This window comes from Carcharhinus amblyrhynchos, chromosome 4, assembly GCF_965287045.1.
Source record: "Carcharhinus amblyrhynchos chromosome 4, sCarAmb.v2.hapA, whole genome shotgun sequence".
In the NCBI taxonomy this organism is placed as follows: domain Eukaryota; kingdom Metazoa; phylum Chordata; class Chondrichthyes; order Carcharhiniformes; family Carcharhinidae; genus Carcharhinus; species Carcharhinus amblyrhynchos.
This window is the reverse complement of record NC_137327.1, coordinates 63179127-63198425: the sequence shown is the minus strand read 5'-3', so window position 1 is coordinate 63198425 and position 19299 is coordinate 63179127. Positions and strand designations below refer to the sequence as shown.

At 42.5% G+C, this 19299-nt stretch overlaps 1 protein-coding gene across 1 annotated transcript in view; it reads right to left on the bottom strand.

The window, feature by feature from the left end:
* Positions 1-19299, bottom strand: part of hydin (HYDIN axonemal central pair apparatus protein) — a 1114396-nt gene that overhangs the window by 256057 nt on the left and 839040 nt on the right. The window contains exons 58-59 of the mRNA XM_080187991.1: positions 19163-19235; positions 14636-14840 (exon numbers count right to left, since the gene is read on the bottom strand). Coding sequence (XP_080044117.1) covers positions 14636-14840; positions 19163-19235 — 278 coding nt within the window. The remainder of the gene's footprint in view (positions 1-14635; positions 14841-19162; positions 19236-19299) is intronic.

Below are 19299 nucleotides of genomic sequence, written 5' to 3'. Positions count from 1 at the left end.
CCTTGTGTATGGCTTTAGTTTTGGTATGCCCTCATCTTACTTCAAAAGGGAAGAGATATTTCTAAGTTCGAACTCCTCTACTCTGAGCTATCTGACCATAAACCCCAGCATCCACTGAAGACGCTAAATTCTTAACAGCACATCTAGCTGAAATGGTGTATGTATATCGCTAGATCCTGAATGGCCGGGCTGATTTCCAGATGCAATGCAAATATCTGGTAATATTGTGAGCCTTCAAGACCAACTCAGACATCCATGATTGTAAACCCAACAAAAACTCTGGACAGTCATCGTTAACATGTGTGATATATCAACAAAATGCGTGCCATTCTTAATAGCTGGTCCAAATTAGTATCCACTAGACCAGTCACTAAGAAAGAGCTGGGTCATCTGGTCAAAGGCAAGTTACAAAAATGCTTGTTAGACTTATACCGCCTGGCAGCTTGTTACTTTTATACATCATAAGATTCATCCTCACAGTCCATTATGTTTGTGTATGAATGGGCTGCCCAAGGCACACAAAAGTCATAGAGTGATTGAGGTTTACAGCATGGAAACAGCCCAACTTGTTCATGCCACCTTTTTTTTAACCAATTGCCCATGATTGGCCCATATCCCTCTATACCCATCCTACCCATGTAACTGTCTAAGTGCTTTTTAAAGACAAAATTGTACCTGCCTCTACTACCACCTTTGGCAGCTTGTTCCAGACACTCACCACCAGTGATGTCCCTTTATGTCCTATCTTATTTATGGTTAGTTTTGCACAACACAAACTGCCGTGTGGTTGGGTGAGCTGCTATAACCAATTCTGAGCAAATTTTCCACTCACATGGTGAAGGGTTCCTTCATTTTGCGAAGTCCATACAGGACTTGCATATCAGTGGCAATAGTCTCTCCATGCATTTATTTGACACTGAAGCATATTCACCAATGTATTGCTCAAGGAAGCCATTAACATTTTCACTTCATCACTATATCATGGCAATGTACACATGTTGCTATTGTCTGAAATATAGTCATTGAACCTAAGAACTCGGCAACTCACACAGTTGATTTCAGTTTTAATCATACCATGTATACCCAAACAGATAATGTTGCCATGGGATATCCTTTAGACTCAGCTCTCACAGACATCTTTGTCACTTTCCATGAGTAACGTGTCTTGAATGGAATGACCACTAAGCTACCAGAACTTCCTATCCTTTGTATATTTCTGATACATAGTTAATTGATGGAATTTTATGGCTGCTCCCACCACTGGAATCACCATAGAATCATAGAAATCCTACAGTGCAGGAAGAGGCCATTCGGCCTGTCAAGTCTGCATCGACCACAATCTCACCCAGGCCCTACCCCCATATCCCTATATATTTTACCCGCTAATCCCTCGAACCAATGCATCTCAGGACATTAAAGGGCAATTTTAGCATGGCCAATTGACCTAACCCACACATCTTTGGGCTGTGGGAGGAAACTGGAGCACCCAGAAGAAACCCACGCAGACACGAGGAGAATGTGCAAACTCCACATATATAGTGACCCAAGCCGGGAATCGAACCCAGGACTCTGGAGCTGTGAAGCAGCAGTGCTAACCACTGTGCTACCGTGCTGTCCTCACGAATCTTCTTGTTACCAGTACCTGCTTGCAAAACTCAAAACATATTGCGATTCTGTGACGGGGCAACATTTGCTACTCAATACTGATTGTTCTAGGAATTACACTGATAACCAATTTAAAGTTATTGGGGTGGAATTTCCCTATCCTGCCCACCACAGGAATCGTAGCAGATGGGACACGGAACATGCAAATGTCCGTTGACCCCTGGCAGGATTTTCTGGTTTTGGGGTGAGTGTGGCTGCACCCCCCTCCCCCCCACCCCACCCAGCCACCATGTATGGCTTACTCATACACGCGGGAAGCTACATATATTCAAACACAGGGCCCTGTCTTTTGCAGTCAGAAGGAACATGAGCACACATTGTGCCTTATTCAGCTGAACAAAAGCTTGGTGGATAGCCATTCCCTGGTTCATTCCCTATGGCAATTCCTTGACCTATCAGAGTTGACTTGCCTGGTTTGAATTTATACAAAAGCTTGGCAGTTAACTGTTCCCCAGTATGTTTGCAAGAATCCATTTCCAAATCAATCAGTGCACTCTTCTCAAGCAATATCAATTGTTGTTCCCTTTATAATTGTCATTCTTATGAAACATTCCTGATAAGTGCAAGATGAAAAGCTTTGACAGCATGTCCCTTTTTAGCAATACGCAAAATGAGTATCCACAAGACCATAAGGAATAGAAGCAGAATTAATCTGCTCTGCCATTCAATCATGGCTGATATAATTCTCATTTCTTCTCCGCATAACCCTTGATCCCCTTATTGATCAAGAACCTAACTTTCTCTGTCTTAACGACTTTCAATGACTTGGCCTCCACAGCCCTCTGTGGCAATGAGTTCCACAGATTCACCACCCTCTGACTGAAGAAATTTCTCCTCATCTCAGTTTTCAAGGAACGTCCCTTTAGTCTGAGGTTGCATGCTCGAGTTCTAGTCTCTCCCACCAGTGGAAACATCCTCTCCTCGTCCACTCTATCCAGGCCTTTCTGTATTCTGTAAGTTTTGATTAGATCCTCCCTCATCCTTCTAAAGTCCACTGAGTATAGATCCAGACTCTTCAACAGCCCCTCCTATGACAAACCCTTCATTCCTGAGATCATTCTTATGGACCTTCTTTGGACCCCCTCCAAGGCTAGCACCACTTTCTTTCGATATGGGGCCCAAAACTGCTCTCAATATTCCAAATGGGGACTGACCAAAGCCTGATTGTAGAGTTTGCACACTCTCCTCGTGTCTGCGTGGGTTTCTTCTGGGTGCTCTGGTTTCCTCCCACAGTCCAAAGATATGCAGGTTAGGTTGATTGGCCATGCTAAAATTGCCCCTTAGTGTCTTGAGATGTGTAGGTTAGAGGGATTAGTGGGTAAAATATGTGGGGATATGGGGGGTAGGGCCTGGGTGGGATTGTGGCCGGTGCAGACTCGATGGGCCATAAGGACCTCTTTCTGCATTGTAGGGTTCTATGATACTTATACAGCTTCAGCAGTACATCCCTGCTCTTATATTCTAGCCCTCTAGAAATGAACACAAACATTAAATTAGCCTTCTTAACTGCCAACTGAACCTGCATGTTAACCTTAGAGCCCTGAACCAGGACTCCCAAGTCCCTTTGTGCTTCAGATTTCTGAAGCCTTTTCCCGTTTAGAAAATTATCTATGCCTCTATTCTTTCTACCAAAGTGCATTACCTCACACTTTCACACATTGTATTCCATCTGCCACTTCTTTGCTCAATTTCCTAGACTGTCCAAGTAATTTCTGTGGCCTCCTCATTTCTTCAACACTATCTGCCCCTCTACATGTCTTTGTATCATCCACAAATTTAGCAACCATGCCCTTAGTTCCACCTTCCAGATCATTAATGTATATGCTAAAAAGTTGTGGTCCCAATACTGACCCCTATAGAACACCACTCATCACTGGTTGCCATCTTGAAAAGGACCTTCTTATTCCCACTCTTTACTTTCTGTCTGTCAACCAATCTTCTATCCATGCCAGCATCTTGCCGTTCACACCATTGGCTCTTAGCTTATTTAACAGCCTCCTCTAAGGCACCATGTCAAAATCTTTCTGGAAATCTGAATAAATCACATCCACTGGTTCTCCTTTGTCTAATTTCTTTGTTACCTCCTCAAAGAATTCTAACAGACTTGTCAAACATGACCTCCCTTTGACGAAGCCGTGCTGACTCAGCCCCATTTTAGAAAGCATTTCCGAGTACTCCGCAATTTCATCCTTCGTAATGGACTCCAAAATCTTACCAGGACCGAGGTCAGACTAACTGGCCTATCTTCTGCCTCCCTCCCTTCCTAAACAGAGGTGTTACAATACCCTTTTTCCAATCCTGTGGGGCCTTCCCTGACCCTAGTGACTTATGAAAGATCACCACCAAAGCCCTCACAATCTCCTCAGCTATCTCCTTCAGAATACTGGGGTGTAGTTTATCCGGTCTAGGTGATTTTCAGTCCTTTCAACTTCCCTAGCGCCTTCTCCTTAGTGATGGCCATTACGTTTACCCCTGCCCCTTGACTCTCTTGAAGTTCTGGCATGTTATCTCCTCAAAGAATTCTACCTCGAAGACTGGTACAATGGATACAAAATACCTATTCAATTCCTCTGACATTTCTCTGTCCCCCATTACTACTTCTCCAGCCTCATTTTCCGGCGGTCCAATGTCCATTCTTGCCTCTCTCTTGCCTTTAATATATCTAAAAATACCTCTTACAATCTTTATTTATATTACTAGCCAGCTTACCCTCATATTTTGTCATCTCCACCCTTATTGTTTTTTCAGTTGTCCTCTGCTTGCTTTTAAAGGCTTCCCAATCCTCTGATTACCCACTATTCCTCGCCTCACAGTATACTCTTTCCTTTGCTTTTATGCTATCCCTGACTTCTCTTGTCAGCCATGGTTGCCTTGTCCTCCCCTTAACATGCTTCCTCTTCCTTGGAATGAATTTATGTTATGCCTTCTAAATTATTCCCAAAAATTCCTGCCACCATTGTCCCACAGTCATTCCTGCTAGGCTCCCTTACCAATCAAATCGGCCAGCTCCTCCCTCATGGCCTTGTAGTTTCCTTTACTCAGTTGTAGCACCATTATATCTGATTCCAACATTTCCCTCTCAAACTGCAAGGTGATTTCTGTCATATTGTGGTCACTGCCCCCTAGGTGTTCCTCCACCTTAAGCTCCCTTAAATCATTACACATCACCAGATCCAGAAGTGCCTGATCCTTAGTGGGCTCTAGGACAAACTTGTCCAAAAAACCATCCTGTAGACATTCTACAAATTCTTTATCTTGGGGGCCACTACTAATTTGATTTTCCCATTCACCTGCATATTGAAATCCCCCATGGTGACTGTAATATTGCCTTTCTTATGTGCCTTTTCTATCTCCTGATTTATTTTCTGTCCATCCAGACTACTGATAGGGGGCCTGGATATAACTCCCACCAGCATCTTTTTCCCTTTGCGATTCCTCAACTCTACCCAGATTCTATGCTGTCTGACCCTATATCATTTCTTACTAATGATTTAATTTTTCTCCTTATCAACAAGGCAACCTGCCTCCTCTACCCATCTGCCTGTCCTTTCAATAGGACACATATCCTTGGATATTCAGATCCCACATCTGATCCCCTTGCAGCCACGTCTCTGTGATGCCCACAGCATTGTATCCTCCAAATACAACATGTGCTTCCAGCTCATTTTATCTTGTTCCAATTGTGGCGTATATTGAAAACACAGATCAAGAAATTGCATACTCCAAGTAAATAATTCTCTGGATATTTTTATGCTCGTTAGAAAATACTAAGTTTCTGAAAATGTTATACGAAAATAAATGTTGAGAAAAAGACCGAGAAACAAATAGAGAAAAGATAGAGGAAAGATAAAGTGTTAGAAACCTACAGATATGAAATCAGTAAAGGAACAGGTAGCAGTAATATTAGAACTTCTAAGGCCATAAGTATTCTAACCAGAAATGTCACCTGGATGGACTGCATCCTCCATTACTGTGAGAGGTAGGATAGAAAGCAGAGAGACTCTGGCCACATCATTCCAATCTTCCTTGGATATGTGGATGGTTCCAGAGTTACACCCCACCTTTAAAATAGTGATAAATCTAGAAACTAATGTCAGACACTCCAATGTCAGTGCTGGAAGAAACATTGAGACAATAATCTAGGTGAAAATAAATTGACATTAAATATGGGCTAATAACTGGAGGGCAGCATAGATTTGTTAAAAGTAAATCATATGTGACAAACCCAATAAAAGTTCTTCCAAAAACTAACAGTAAGGATTGATGACAGTAGTGCAGTTTATATTGTATAGATGGACAAAAGGGTGTTCACAAAGCACCACATCATGGTTTGATGAGCAGAAGTGAAGTTAATGAGATTAAAGAGATAGAGGCAGAGTGAATATGCAAGTGGCAGAGGGACAGAAAGCACAGCAGTGGTGAATGATTGTTTTCCAGACTGGAGTGAAACATAGAGTGATACTTCCCAGGATTATAATTCGGACCACTGCCCTTGGTAATATATGTATATATTTATAAAGATATATAATTACTTTACTTGTTCATGGCATTTGGGCTCACTATTTAGGTTAGCATTTATTGCCCACCTCTAATTGCCCTGAACTAAGTAGCTTGTTGGGTGTTTTAAGAGTCAACAACATTGCTGTGGATCTGGAGTCACATGTGGGCCAGACCAATGTAAAAAGATGGATACGAGAAATAAGATTGCCAGACTCTGCTAAGGTTTTTGTTTAATCAATTTCAATGTAAAATTCACTTTATCAATGGGGAGTAAGTTTGTTAGTAATTGTAATTAGGTGTTTTAAATACTTTGTCGTTTTAAAGGTACATGTAATACCTTTAATTAATCCATACATATAAATGTATCTTCTATACATTTTGGAAGTTAAACAAAGAAACTTAGATGCACAGTTACAGAGTGCCCTTTGATATTAAACATATGTTAGATACATTCCTTTAAAGCACCCAACTGTTCAAATCACAAAGCCATAAAGGAGACTTAATTGCCTTATCAGACACCTTATCAGAAACAACTGATACAAGAGTAAGTTTTAATGAGGTTGCCTTCACAGTTTCTAATCAAAACAGTCAGAAAAACAGTACTGTCACAGCTAACGAAAGAGTTGTGGTAGGGATTTAGTGGGAACTGACAAGTATTAATGGTAACATGATGACATCCTCAAAATTTTAGGTAGTGATTAAAAAGCTCAGTCATTGAATTGATGAACAATGTACATGTGTTCATTATGTTGGCAATGAACAAACTTATCAGGACTATAATTGGGGGATATCCTGAAGGCAAGTTGAGTTGACCACATCCCTTAGAGATTCAGTTGACTTTACTGACAAGGCCATAATGTACTAATCACTTTTGTAGCCCACTTTATCAATTAAAGGATACCATGTGAGACTGTTTTAGTGAAGACGGTTTGTGAGGCTGCTATCAAAATAGACATGATATCTGACTAAGAGACTAGAGGACAGGCTCAGGGATGATAATATTGGAATATTCCACAAGGTATCATGATCTCACAGATCAGGGTTGTTCAGTATTTTCATTCTACTGAATCAATATGTAGAGCATGTCATCTGTAACACTTTTGATTGGATTGTGTCCAACTGAATGACAGCTGCAGGATTGTATAAGCCAGGATGATTCTTTGTCTGGTGGAGTGCTGTCTCTGGCCTATTGTATCAAGAACCTCTCCCCTTGATAGCAAGCAAAATAAAGACAATCTGTCAGTTAAGTATTTTGTGTGATTGTATTAAAGTCAAACTCGGAAGTCAAGATTTCAGCACCAGGTAAGAATAGCAAATTTCCTTCCCTAAAGGGACATTAGTAAACTAGATTTTTTTTTAAACAACAATCCACAATGGTTTCATTTACATCATTAGACTTTTAATTCCAGATTTTATTGATTTCAAATTAATGAGGCATTTTAAAGGGGGCAGAAAAACTTGGGGGTATTTGCACACAAATATGTGAAGGTAGCCTACTGTGATCAGATTTTTGAACGGTCTTACCCTATATTAAGCTGATCTTTCTCTTCACCCTATTTGTAACTGTAACACTATATTCTACACTCTGTCCTTTTCCTCTGTGTACTCTATGAATGGTATGTTCTGCCTGTGTAGCGCTTACATAAGAACATAAGAAATAGGAGCAGGAGTAGGCCATCTGGCCCTTCGAGCCTGCCCCGCCATTCAATAAGATCATGGCTGATCTGTCGTGGCTCAGTTCCACATTACCGCCCTCTCCCCATAACCCTTAATCTCCTCTCTTATCAAAAACCCATCAACCCGCGTCTTAAAAATATTTAGTGAGGTAGCCTCCACCACTTCAACGGGCAGAGAATTCCAGAGATTCACCACCCTTTGAGTGAAGAAGTTCCTCCTCAACTCCGTTCTAAACCGCCCCCCCTTTATCTTGAGGCTGTGCCCCCTAGTCCTACTGTCCTTTCTGAGCGGGAAGAGTCTCTCCACCTCTATCCTATCCATCCCATTCATCATCTTATACGTCTCAATGAGATCTCCCCTCATTCTTCTAAACTCTAACGAGTACAAGCCTAGTTTATTCAGCCTCTCCTCATAGCTCAACCCCCTCAACTCCGGCATCAGCCGAGTAAACCTCCTCTGCGCTCCCTCCAAGGCCAAAACATCCTTGCGTAAGTACGGCGCCCAGAACTGCACACAGTACTCCAGCTGCGGCCTCACCAATGCCCTATATAGCCGCAGCAAGACCTCCCTACTTTTATATTCAATCCCCCTCGCTATGAAGGCTAGCACCCCATTCGCATTCCTGACCACCTGCTGCACCTGCAAGCTGGGTTTTTGCGACTCATGCACAAGGACCCCGAGGTCCCTCTGCACCGTCGCCTGCTGCAGTTTTTCTCCACGTAAGTAATAATCCTTCCTACCATTATTCCTACCAAAGTGGACCACCTCGCACTTGCCAACATTAAATTCCATTTGCCAGTTCCTGGCCCATTCGCCCAGCCTATCTAGATCCTTCTGCAGACTCTCCACACCCTCTGCACAATTTGCTTTTCCACCAATCTTGGTGTCATCAGCAAATTTCGACACCATACACTCGGTTCCCTCCTCCAGATCATCTATATAAATGGTAAATAGCTGAGGCCCCAGCACCGACCCCTGAGGCACTCCACTAGTCACCAACCGCCAATCCAAATAGCACCCATTGACCTCCACTCTCTGCCTCCTATTTGACAACCAGTCCTCTATCCACGCTAATACCCTACCACCAACTCCATGTCCCCTGACATGGAGTTACGAAACAATAGAAAAGGCTATGAAAGCATGTGAGATCTACTGGGCAAAATCTTCTGGTTCCGTAGCTGTGAACAGGTTTTCCCATTGTTCACACCCTCCACTACTAGGGAACTCATGGAGGCGGGTCACTGTCAACGGGACAGAAAGATTTTGTCAGTGCAAATGGTCAGAAAATTTAAGCCTCAGTTTTAGTAAAGGAGAAATTGAGTATAAAAGCATACAGTGTGGGTGGTACAGTGGTTAGCACTGCTGCCTCACAGCGCCAAGTTCAATTCCAGCTTTGGTTCACTGTCTAGGTGGAGTTTGCACTTGTCTGCATGGGTTTCCTTGGGTTCTCCAGTTTCCTCCCATAGTCCGTGTTAGAATGTAATGTGACGAATGGGAACAAGATGTAAGGGTCAGTTGATCCAGTAAACCATGGAACCAATTACAGAGGGATGTAATAGTCAGCTGACCAGCTGATTCACTATAAATAAGGAACTATGCAGCACTGTGGTGAGCTTGGATTTGCTCAGGGTGAGGCTCTAAAGTTTGGAGTAATGATAGTTCTTTATTAAATGCTTTCTTTGATTTATAAGTTGGAGTAAGATTTTTTGTATTTTCATTAGCTGCATTTTGAAGAGTTCTTTCTGAAGAAACATTGGTAGCAGAGGGAAAACCCATTGTAATTTGGTGTTTGTTTTTTCAAACAAGTGATAGCAACAGACGGAAGGTAGTTATAGTACAACATGGTAACCAGACAGTGTGGGCCCACTCTTTGAGAGTAGTGGCACTTGGGTATGAATCTGGAGCATCTGAGCAAGATGCAGAAGTACAGAAGGCACCTTGTACCTTACATGCACATATCCTGCGTTTATTATGAGGAGCAGTCGATGAGAGGGAATCTGATGATCAACAAAATACCAGTAAAATAAGGGATGAAGATGCTACTTCAGAGGTTCAGCTACCCAAAGTGGAGGGAGGCCACTATTTTCAGGAAAGTACAAACACTAGCTCAACATACAACAGTGAGGGCAAGAAGCCAAAGCTATACATTAGGAGAATGCGGTGAACAAATGAAAACAAAATAAAAAGTGAGACCCAAGTCCTGAGGATGAGACAGTAAGCATTAGTGAACTCAGGAAAAAGTCATGAATCTGTGACCAAAGTTATGTCAACAGAGAACAGTGGTCTGTTTCTGTCAGGGCTGCTATTCTCAATCATGGCAGTAGAGGCCAGAGCTTAACGAGGAAGTCTAGGAATCAAACCAATGATAGGAATAGGAGCAGAAGCCCCCATGATAAGGAAGTATTGATAGCTACAAACAAAATGGAGCTTGTGGAAGTAAGAGAGGTCAAACAAAGGGAGCTGGACAGTTTGAAGGAGTCTGAGGTGTAAACCAAGGTACCAGATGAGGGGCAGACTGCTTTGTCCCATAGGTGGCTTTGCATATAGAACGTTTTGCAGAATGGAATGTATAAAGCTAAAGCCAGATTAGTAGCCTGTGGGTATGAGGAACATTTGGATGGAAGAAACATGAGAGTTGATTCACCCACAGCAAGGAAAGTGACAATGAAAATTTTTTTTTGCTGTTCTATTATCTCATAATTGGATGTGTAAATCGATTGATATCAAAGCATTTCTCCAGGGTGAAACAGTCAAAGAAAAGTTTTTGAGGCCACCCAAGAAGCAGATATTTGTGGAAATTGAACAAATGTGGGTTAAGTGATACATCAAGAGTCTGGTATTTCTCTATGCAATCTGTATTACTGAAAACTGGCTGTGTTCAGTTAAAAGCAGATCCAGCAATGTTACACTGGAAGGCTAAAGGAAAATTAGTTAGAATTTTCATGATGCATGTGGATGATTTCCTATGGGGTGGCACAGAAGATTTTGGAAAAAGGATAATTGAGAAGCTGAAAGCAGATTTTAAAATAGGGAGTCAAGTAGCTGGTACTTCTTGATATCTTGGTCTTGATATCTGACAAAGTACATCTGCTGTAACAATGATTTAACAGGGATATCTGACCAATATTGATCCCATTCCCATTATCAGAGAGAGGACAATGGAAAAAGAGGAACGGACCAACGAAAAAGAAGCAGAGTTGTTGAGGAGTATGATAGGGCAGCTAAATTGGCTATGCACACAGACAAGACCAGATGGGGACTATAATGTCCTAGAGCTCAGCTGAAGAGTGCAACAGTCAGAGAGATCTTGCAAGCTAATAAAACATTAAAAATGTTAAAATTAGAGGAGTGTATAATTTAATTCCCAGCACTTAGGAGAACCAGAAGATATGAAATTAGTTGTGTTTAGTGATGCTTCACATGCCAATCTACTGATGGATATTCAAGCAGTGCTGGATTCATAATATTCCTGGTAGGTAAGGAACGAAAATGTTGCCCCTTGACCTGGGAAGCAAAGAAAATAAGAAGGGTGGTTAAAAGCACATTGGTGGCTGAAACCCTAGCATTAGTGGAGGCATTGGATAGGGGGATATATTTGTCAGGCAAATTCACAGAATTTTTTTTTTAATGGGCACATCAGGTAAGGAAATACCAATTAAGTGTTATGTGGAAAATCGGTCTGTATGTTAACGCACAAAAAGTGTAGCGGAAAAAAGATTAAGAATTGATTTAACCCCCATTAAGCAAATGCTAGAAAACAAAGAAGTTTCCAAACTTAACTGGGTCAGTGCTAATCTATAGGTATCCAACTGTTTTACAAAAAGGGGTGCAGGTACTGGAAAGTTAGTAAAAATACTGGAGGATGGTTGTCTTAAATTATTTTGAAAAAAATGAAAAAACAAAGGGAATTTGTTAGAATGTAACCAATGACAACTGACAACTTTGTATTGGATGTAATGTGACAAATGGGAACAAGATGTGTCAGCTGACCCAGTAAACCATGGAACCAATTACAGAGGGATGTAATTGTCAGCTGACCAGCTGATTCACTATAAATAAGAAATTGTGTGGAATTATGGTGAGATTCCAACTTTGGAGTAATGATGTTTCTGTATTAAATCCTTTCTTTGATTTATAAGCTGGGATAAATTTTGTTGTATTTTCATTAGCTGCATTTTGAAAAATTCCTTCTAAAGAAACAGTCTAAAGATGTGTGGATAAGGTTAATCAGCCATGATAAATTAACCCTAGTGTCAAGGGGATTAGCCGGGTAAATGTATGGGGTTATGGAGATAGGGCTTGTGTGGGATTGTATAAACTTGATGGGCTGAATGGCCTCCTCCTGCAATGTAGGGATTCTATGAATTTATTCTAGCCCTTCATAGGGAGGCAGAGTGGTTAGCACTGTTGCCACACTGCTTCAGGGATCTGGAGTCACTGATGTCCGTGTGGATTTCATCTGGGTGCTCTACTTTCCTTCTACAGTCCAAAGATGTGTAGGTTGGGCTGATTGATCATGTTAAATTATCCCTTAGTCTCCCAAGGTATATAGGTTAGTGAGATAAATGTGTGGGGGTTACAGGGATAGGGCCTGGGTAAGATATCCTGTCAGAGAGTCAATGTAGACTTGATGGGTTGAATGACTTCTTCTGCACTGTAGTTATTCTATGATTCATAAATGGTTGGACCTCAATTGTCTATTGTATTCAATTCAAGGTAGCACACATTGGGAAAATATTAAGGACCTGCAGAGGATACAGAAGAAATTTATTTGAATTATGCAAGGGATAGGGAACTTCAGTTAAGTGGAGAGACTGGATAAGTTGGGGCTCTTCTCCTTGGAGCAAACAAAAGTTAAATGAAGATTTGATTCTCAAATATTGTCTGATTATGCTCATGTGGAGTATTGAGATGTTTTACTGTGTTAAAGCTCTTAAATACAAGAGACATGGCTGAAGAGCTTTCAACCATCTCAATGAGAAATGTTGAGGGGCTTGTGCATTTTGGCCTCCTTGCAAGATCCCCACCATCCAAAAAAAGCTGGAAGATTCCACATTTCAAGATATGGCTTAGTAACTGGATACTGCAAAGGCTATATTCCCAACAACATGACATCTGTACTCCCGAAGTCTTGTACTCCACATCTATCTGAACATTTAACCAAGCTGTTCCATTAGAATTACAGCACTGGCATCAACCTGACAATGATATTGCTGATGCATTTCTGTATAGCCCTTGGTCCAAATATAGTCAAAACAGCAAAGTTCCAGACGTGAGATTGACTGCTCTTTCTTTAAGTTATCTTTTTTTGATGAATGTCACTGGCAAAGCCAGCAATTGTTGCCCATCCCTAATGGTCTTTGAAAAGGTGGTGCTGAGCCATGAAGTTCATGTGATATAAGTACAACCATAGTGTTTTTCGCAGGGGAGTTGCAGCATTTTTTATTCAACAACAGTGCATAGCAATATATTTCCAATTCACAGTGGTGTGGCTTGGAGTAGAATGGGCAGGTAGTGGCATTCTTAAGTGTCTGCTGCTTTTGTCCTTCCAGGTGACAGAATTCATTGATTTGAAAGATGCTAATGATGCAGTCTTGACAAGTTGCTGCAGTAAATCTTCTGGATGGTGCACACTATTGCCATTGTATGTTAGTAGAGGAGGCGGGGGTTGAGGTTGATGAATGCCCAAGGTAGTGAACTGTGTGCCAATCAAACAGGATGCTTTGCCCTGGATGGTGTTGAGCTTCTTAAGTGTTGTTGGACTGCACATATCAAGGTCAATAGAGAGTATTCCTGACTTGTGCTTTGTAGATAATGGATGTCTTTGCGAAGTCAGGAGGTAAATTACTCGCTGCAGAACTCCTAGACTCTGAGCTGTTCTTGTTATTATAGTATATACATGGCTAATCCAGTTCAGTTGTTGGTGAATCATAACCCTAGAGGATGCTGGTAGTAGGGAAATTCAGTGTCGGAAATGCCATTGAATGTCACGGGGAGCGATTCTCTCTTGTTGGAGATGGTCATTACCTGGCACATGTGGCACAAACGTTGCTCGTCACCATCAGCCCAAGCCTGAATGTCGGGATCTTACCACAAGTGGACATGCACTGCTTCAGAATCTGTGAACAGCCCCATTTCTGATCTTATGGAAGAATAGATTATAATGACATTGCCATAGCTGAATCCCCACAACAACATCCTAGGCATTATCATTAACTGAAATTCAGATATAGAAATATTCTGGCTATAAGACCAGGTCAAAAGTTGGAAATTTTATGGCAAGTAGCTCATCTCCTGATTTCCCCAAATGCTGTTCACCATCCATGTTGTAATACACTCATCGCTTGGACTAGTACTGTTTCAAGAGCATTCAAGAAGTCATCCAGGACAGAGCAACTTGCTTGATCAGCACCACATCTGCTACCTTTAGTATTCATTTCCCCTCACACTCCAACAACTTGCCAAGTATTCTTTGACAACATCTCTGAAATCTGTGACCAATAAGGGAAGCAGGTCAATGAAAACACCACCAATTAGGCAAGGTCGCCTCCAAGACTCAAAAAAATGTCACTAGTTTATTGTCCTGAAACTCCCTCTAGCATCACTATGGGTGTACTTATACTAAATGGACTGCAGTTATTCAAGAAGGCATCTCACTACTATCTGCTCACGTTCAACTGGAAATGGGAGATATATGCAGGCCCCAGTGACATTTTCATCCTGTGAATCAAATGGAAAGAATACCAGTTGTTATTGTAAATTGTAAGCTGAGTTTTGTTCTGTCTGGACGTACTTGGTGTACAGCACTCGATGATAAGTCCATATGGAATACCAGTTGAGTTGTCGAGTGGGTCCCGGTCAGTTATGTCAATGCACAGGAGTTCTTCGTGTCTCCCTATCTGATCTGCGGTACAGTCCACTGTAATGGACTGCTGGCCTCCAGGGAGCACAGCTCCATATCCAGGGGCAACTGTAAACATTCCAGCTGTCAGACGGGCCTGCATGAAAGGTAAAAGCAGAAATCATAAGTTAAGCTAGATCATGTAATTAACTCAGCACACTCTTTCAAAATTTAATTTTCAGGGTACTGATATTGCTGGTCAGGCCAACATTTAATATGCATTCCTAGATTTGCTTTAGGAGGTGATTGTGAGCTACCTTCTTAAACTGGTGCAGACTGCAAGGTGAAGGTACTCCAAGATTTTGACCCAGTGACAATGAAGAGAACAGTGACATATTTCCAAGTCCAGATAATGTATGATAGAGATATCACTTAAAGGCAATACTATTCACATGTGCCTACTACCCCTGTTTCTCTAGGTGACAGAGTCCTAAACTTGGGAGGTTCTGTTGAAGAATGTGTTCTAAAGGTGTAATACTGGAGGTAGGACCACACCAGCGACAGCCATGTACAAAGGCTTTTGTTCATGCCACAAGCTGTCCAGAGGGATGACAGAGTTAGCACTGTTGCTTCAGAGTGCCAGGGACCTGGGTTTGATTGCAATCTTGGGTACTGTGGAATTTGTACATTGTCTCCATGTCTGTGTGGGTTTCCTGTGCACTCCAGTTTTCTCCCACGGTCCAAAGATGTGCAAGTTAGGTGGACTGACCATGCTAAATTGTCACGTAGTGTCCCATGATATGTAGGGTTGGGTGGATTAGCCATGGTATATGAATGGGATTATGGGGATACAGTGAGGAAGTGGGCCTCAGTAAGATGCTGTTTCAGGGATTCAGTGCAGACTTGATGAGCCCTGCTCTCCACATTTCCTCACCTACTTTCAATCCCACATCCTGCAGTAAATTCCTTAATCATTTACAACTGTACTTTCCGACTCTCTCATAGTTAGCGGTCTTCCATTCACGTAACATTTCTGTAGCCAATACATTTAATCACTCCTCACCTCCAGTCATGATGCCATTATTCCCAGCAAGACCTTTATTTTCCCTCATTCTTACTATCTTCTGTCTCTCAACTCCAAGGAATTCAGTTTTAAATGTATCTGGTGCATAATTAATTTTGCTATCCATTAGCAAAATCTGATTGGATTATATCAGATCTCGCTTTCCTATACTTCAGCATCATCTTGGGGAATAAAGAACACCCTTCAGCACTAAATGACTTCATTTCTCCCCTCCACCCAGCCCTCCATCAACTGGGAATAACCCATAAACTTACTTGTCACCAAAAGTTGATACCAGTTGTGCAGCTGCCTTTTCTGCTTCATTCCATTTCTTTGTTCAACAAATCACATTCAACTCCACTCTGCCCAAAACTGAACCCATCATTTTCTCTCACATCTTCCCTCATGTGCAATCTAAGTTCAGTTTTATGCATGAGACCTGCTTCCTGCCCTCATGACTGGGGCATTCTTACGATGTGGAGATGCCGGCGTTGGACTGGGGTAAACATGTAAGAAGTGTCTCAACACCAGGTTAAAGTCCAACAGGTATATTTGGTAGCAAAAGCCATTAGCTTTTGGAGCGCTTACAAAATAATGGTTGGAATGTGAGTCTTTACAGGTAATCAAGTCTTAAAGATGCAGAAAATATGAGTGGAGAGAGCATTAAGCACAGGTTAAAGAGATGTGTATCATCTCCAGACGGGACAGTTAGTGAGATTTTGCACGTCATGGGGGTTACAGAAAGTGTGACATAAACCTAAGATCCTGGTTGAGGCCGTCCTCGTGTGCAGAACTTGGCTATCAGTCTCTGTTCAGAGACTCTGCATTGTCGTATGTCATGAAGGCCGTCTTGAAGAATGCTTACCTGAAGATCAGAGGCCAAATGCCCGTGACTGCTGAAGTGTTCCCCAACAGGAAGAGAACACTGTTGCCTGGTGATTGAAAAGCTGTGTTCATTCATCTGTTGTCGTAGCAGCTGCATAGTCTCCCCAATGTACCATGCCTCGGGACACTCTTTCCTGCAGCGTATCAGTTAGACAACGTTGGCCAAGTTGCAAGTGTATGTACTGTGTACCTGGTGGATGGTGTTCTCATGTGAGACGATGACATGCATGTCAGTGATCCGGCACGTCTTGCAATGGTTGCTGTGGCAGGGCTGTGTTGCGGTCACTGTTCTCCTGAAGGCTGGGTAGTTTGCTGCAGATAATGGTCTGTTTGAGGTTGTGCAGTTGTTTGAAGGCAAGAAGTGGGAGTGTGGGGATGGCCTTGGCGAGATGTTCATCTTCATCAATGACATGTTGAAGGCTCCGGAGAAGATGTCGAAACTTCTCCGCTCGGGGAAGTACTGGACGACGAAGGGTACTCCGTCCACCGTGTCCTGTGTTTTGTCTTCTGAGGAGGTCGGTGCGGTTTTTCGCTGCGGCACATCGGAACTGTTGATCAATGAGTCAAGCACCATATCCTGTTCTTATGAGGGCATCTTTCAACATCTGGAGGTGTCTGTTGCAATCCTCCTCATCTGAGCAGATACTGTGTATATAGAGGGCTTCCCTGTAGGGGATGGCTTCTTTAACATGTTTAGGGTGGAAGCTGGGGTCGTGGAGCAGCGCGAGGTTATCCGTGGGCTTGCGGTAGAGTGAAGTGCTGAGGTGACCATCCTTAATGGAGATGCGTGTGTCCAAGAATGCAACTGATTCCAGAAAGTAGTCCATGGTGAGTCTGGTGGGATGGAACTTGTTGATGTCGTCATATAGTTGTTTCAGTGATTGTTCACCATGAGTCCAAAGGAAGAAAATGTCATCGAGGTATCTAGTGTATAGCATCGGTTGAAGGTCCTGTGCAGTGAAGAGGTCTTGTTCAAACTTGTGCATGAAGATGTTGGCATGTTGAGGTACAAATTTGGTCCCCATGGCTGTTCCTTGTGTCTGGATGAAGAACTGATTGAAGGTGAAGACATTGTGGTCCATGATGAAGCAGATGAATTGTATCTGGAACTGGCAGTTGTCAGTGTTGAGCACTGAGGCAGTTGCAGAAATGCCATTGTTGTGGGGGATACTGGTGTAGAGTGCTGAGACATCCATTGTGATGAGGAGTACCCCTGGTTCAACTGCTCCATATGTGCTGAGTTTCTGTAGGAAGTCTGTAGTGTCGTGACAAAAGCTGGGGGTTCTTTGTACAATGGTTTTCAGAATGCCTCGCCATAGCCGGAGAAGTTGTCGCACAGGGTCCCATTGCCCGATACAATGGGATGGCCGGGTGTGTTTGCCTTGTACGTTTGGGAGGCAGTAGAGATCTCCAACACGGGGAGTAGATGGGATGAGAGCAGGGAGGGTGCTCTGAAGGTCCGGATCATGGGTCTTGATCAGCCTGAGTAGAGTGGTCGGATCTGTGGGTAACTGTCTGAAGTGTTCCCCATTATTCAGTTGTCGGTATGTTTCTTTGAAGTAATCCATTCTGTTCAGTATGACTATGGCTCCTCCTTTGTCTGCTAGTTTGATGACAATGTTGCAGTTGGCCTTGAGAGAGAGAAGGTGGCGTTGCATTGTGCTTGGGTGATGTTTGGGGCTGTCTTGTGAATGCAGCTGATGAGTCTAGCTGATGAATCTGATGTTGACGCACCTCCTGATGGCTTAGGTATACATGTCAAGTCGAGGGCAGCGGCCTTCCAGAGGAGTCCTCTTTGCTGCAGTGTTCCAGTTCATTGGCTGTCTCATTGTATTCACTGGCCTCTTGGGGTTTGTGGAAGAATTCCCGCAGCCTTTTCACTAACTGTCCTGGCTGCAGACAATACACAGCTCTTTAACTTGTGCTTAACCCTCTCTCCACTCACACTGTCTGTATCTTTTGAGACTTGATTACCTGTAAAGACGTGCATTCCAACCATTATTTTGTAAATTGAGTTTGTGTCTTTTATATGCCCTGTTTGTGAATAGAACCCCCACTCATCTGATGAAGGGGCAGCGCTCCGAAAGCTAGTGGCTTTTGCTACCAAATAAACTTATTGGACTTTAAGCTAGTGTTGAGACTTCTTGCATTTTTACGAAACAGCTGATCACTAAACATTATGTCCTGGCCTCTATGCCAGTTGGCATTGTAAATGTTTCCCTCTTCTGTGCACTACCTCTGACCTTTGGTTTCTCTCTTTAAATGCTATTCTTCTGTAATATCCTGATGTGCTATCCTCAAATAAACCTATTGGACTTTAACCTGGTGTTGAGATTTCTTGCATTCTTATGAAACAGCTGATCACTAAACATTAATTCTGCTGCTCTCTCCACAGTTACTACCTGATCAGCTGAGCATTGTCCACATTTTCAGGTTTTTGAGCCAGAATGGAAACATTGGCTCTTTGATGCCACCTATACAGTCTCAGGTTCAGGTCACAAGTGTGGGTCTGTGCCAGAAGCCAAACTTACCTGGGGTACTAGTTCTTTCTGTTTTGGAACTCCATTGGATTTATCCTGGGTCTTAAGCTTTGGAGCTCCAGCTCTATATAAAGCAAAAAAGAAAATAATAGTTTCTGTCAAAGTGAGTAGATAACAGAAATACTCCT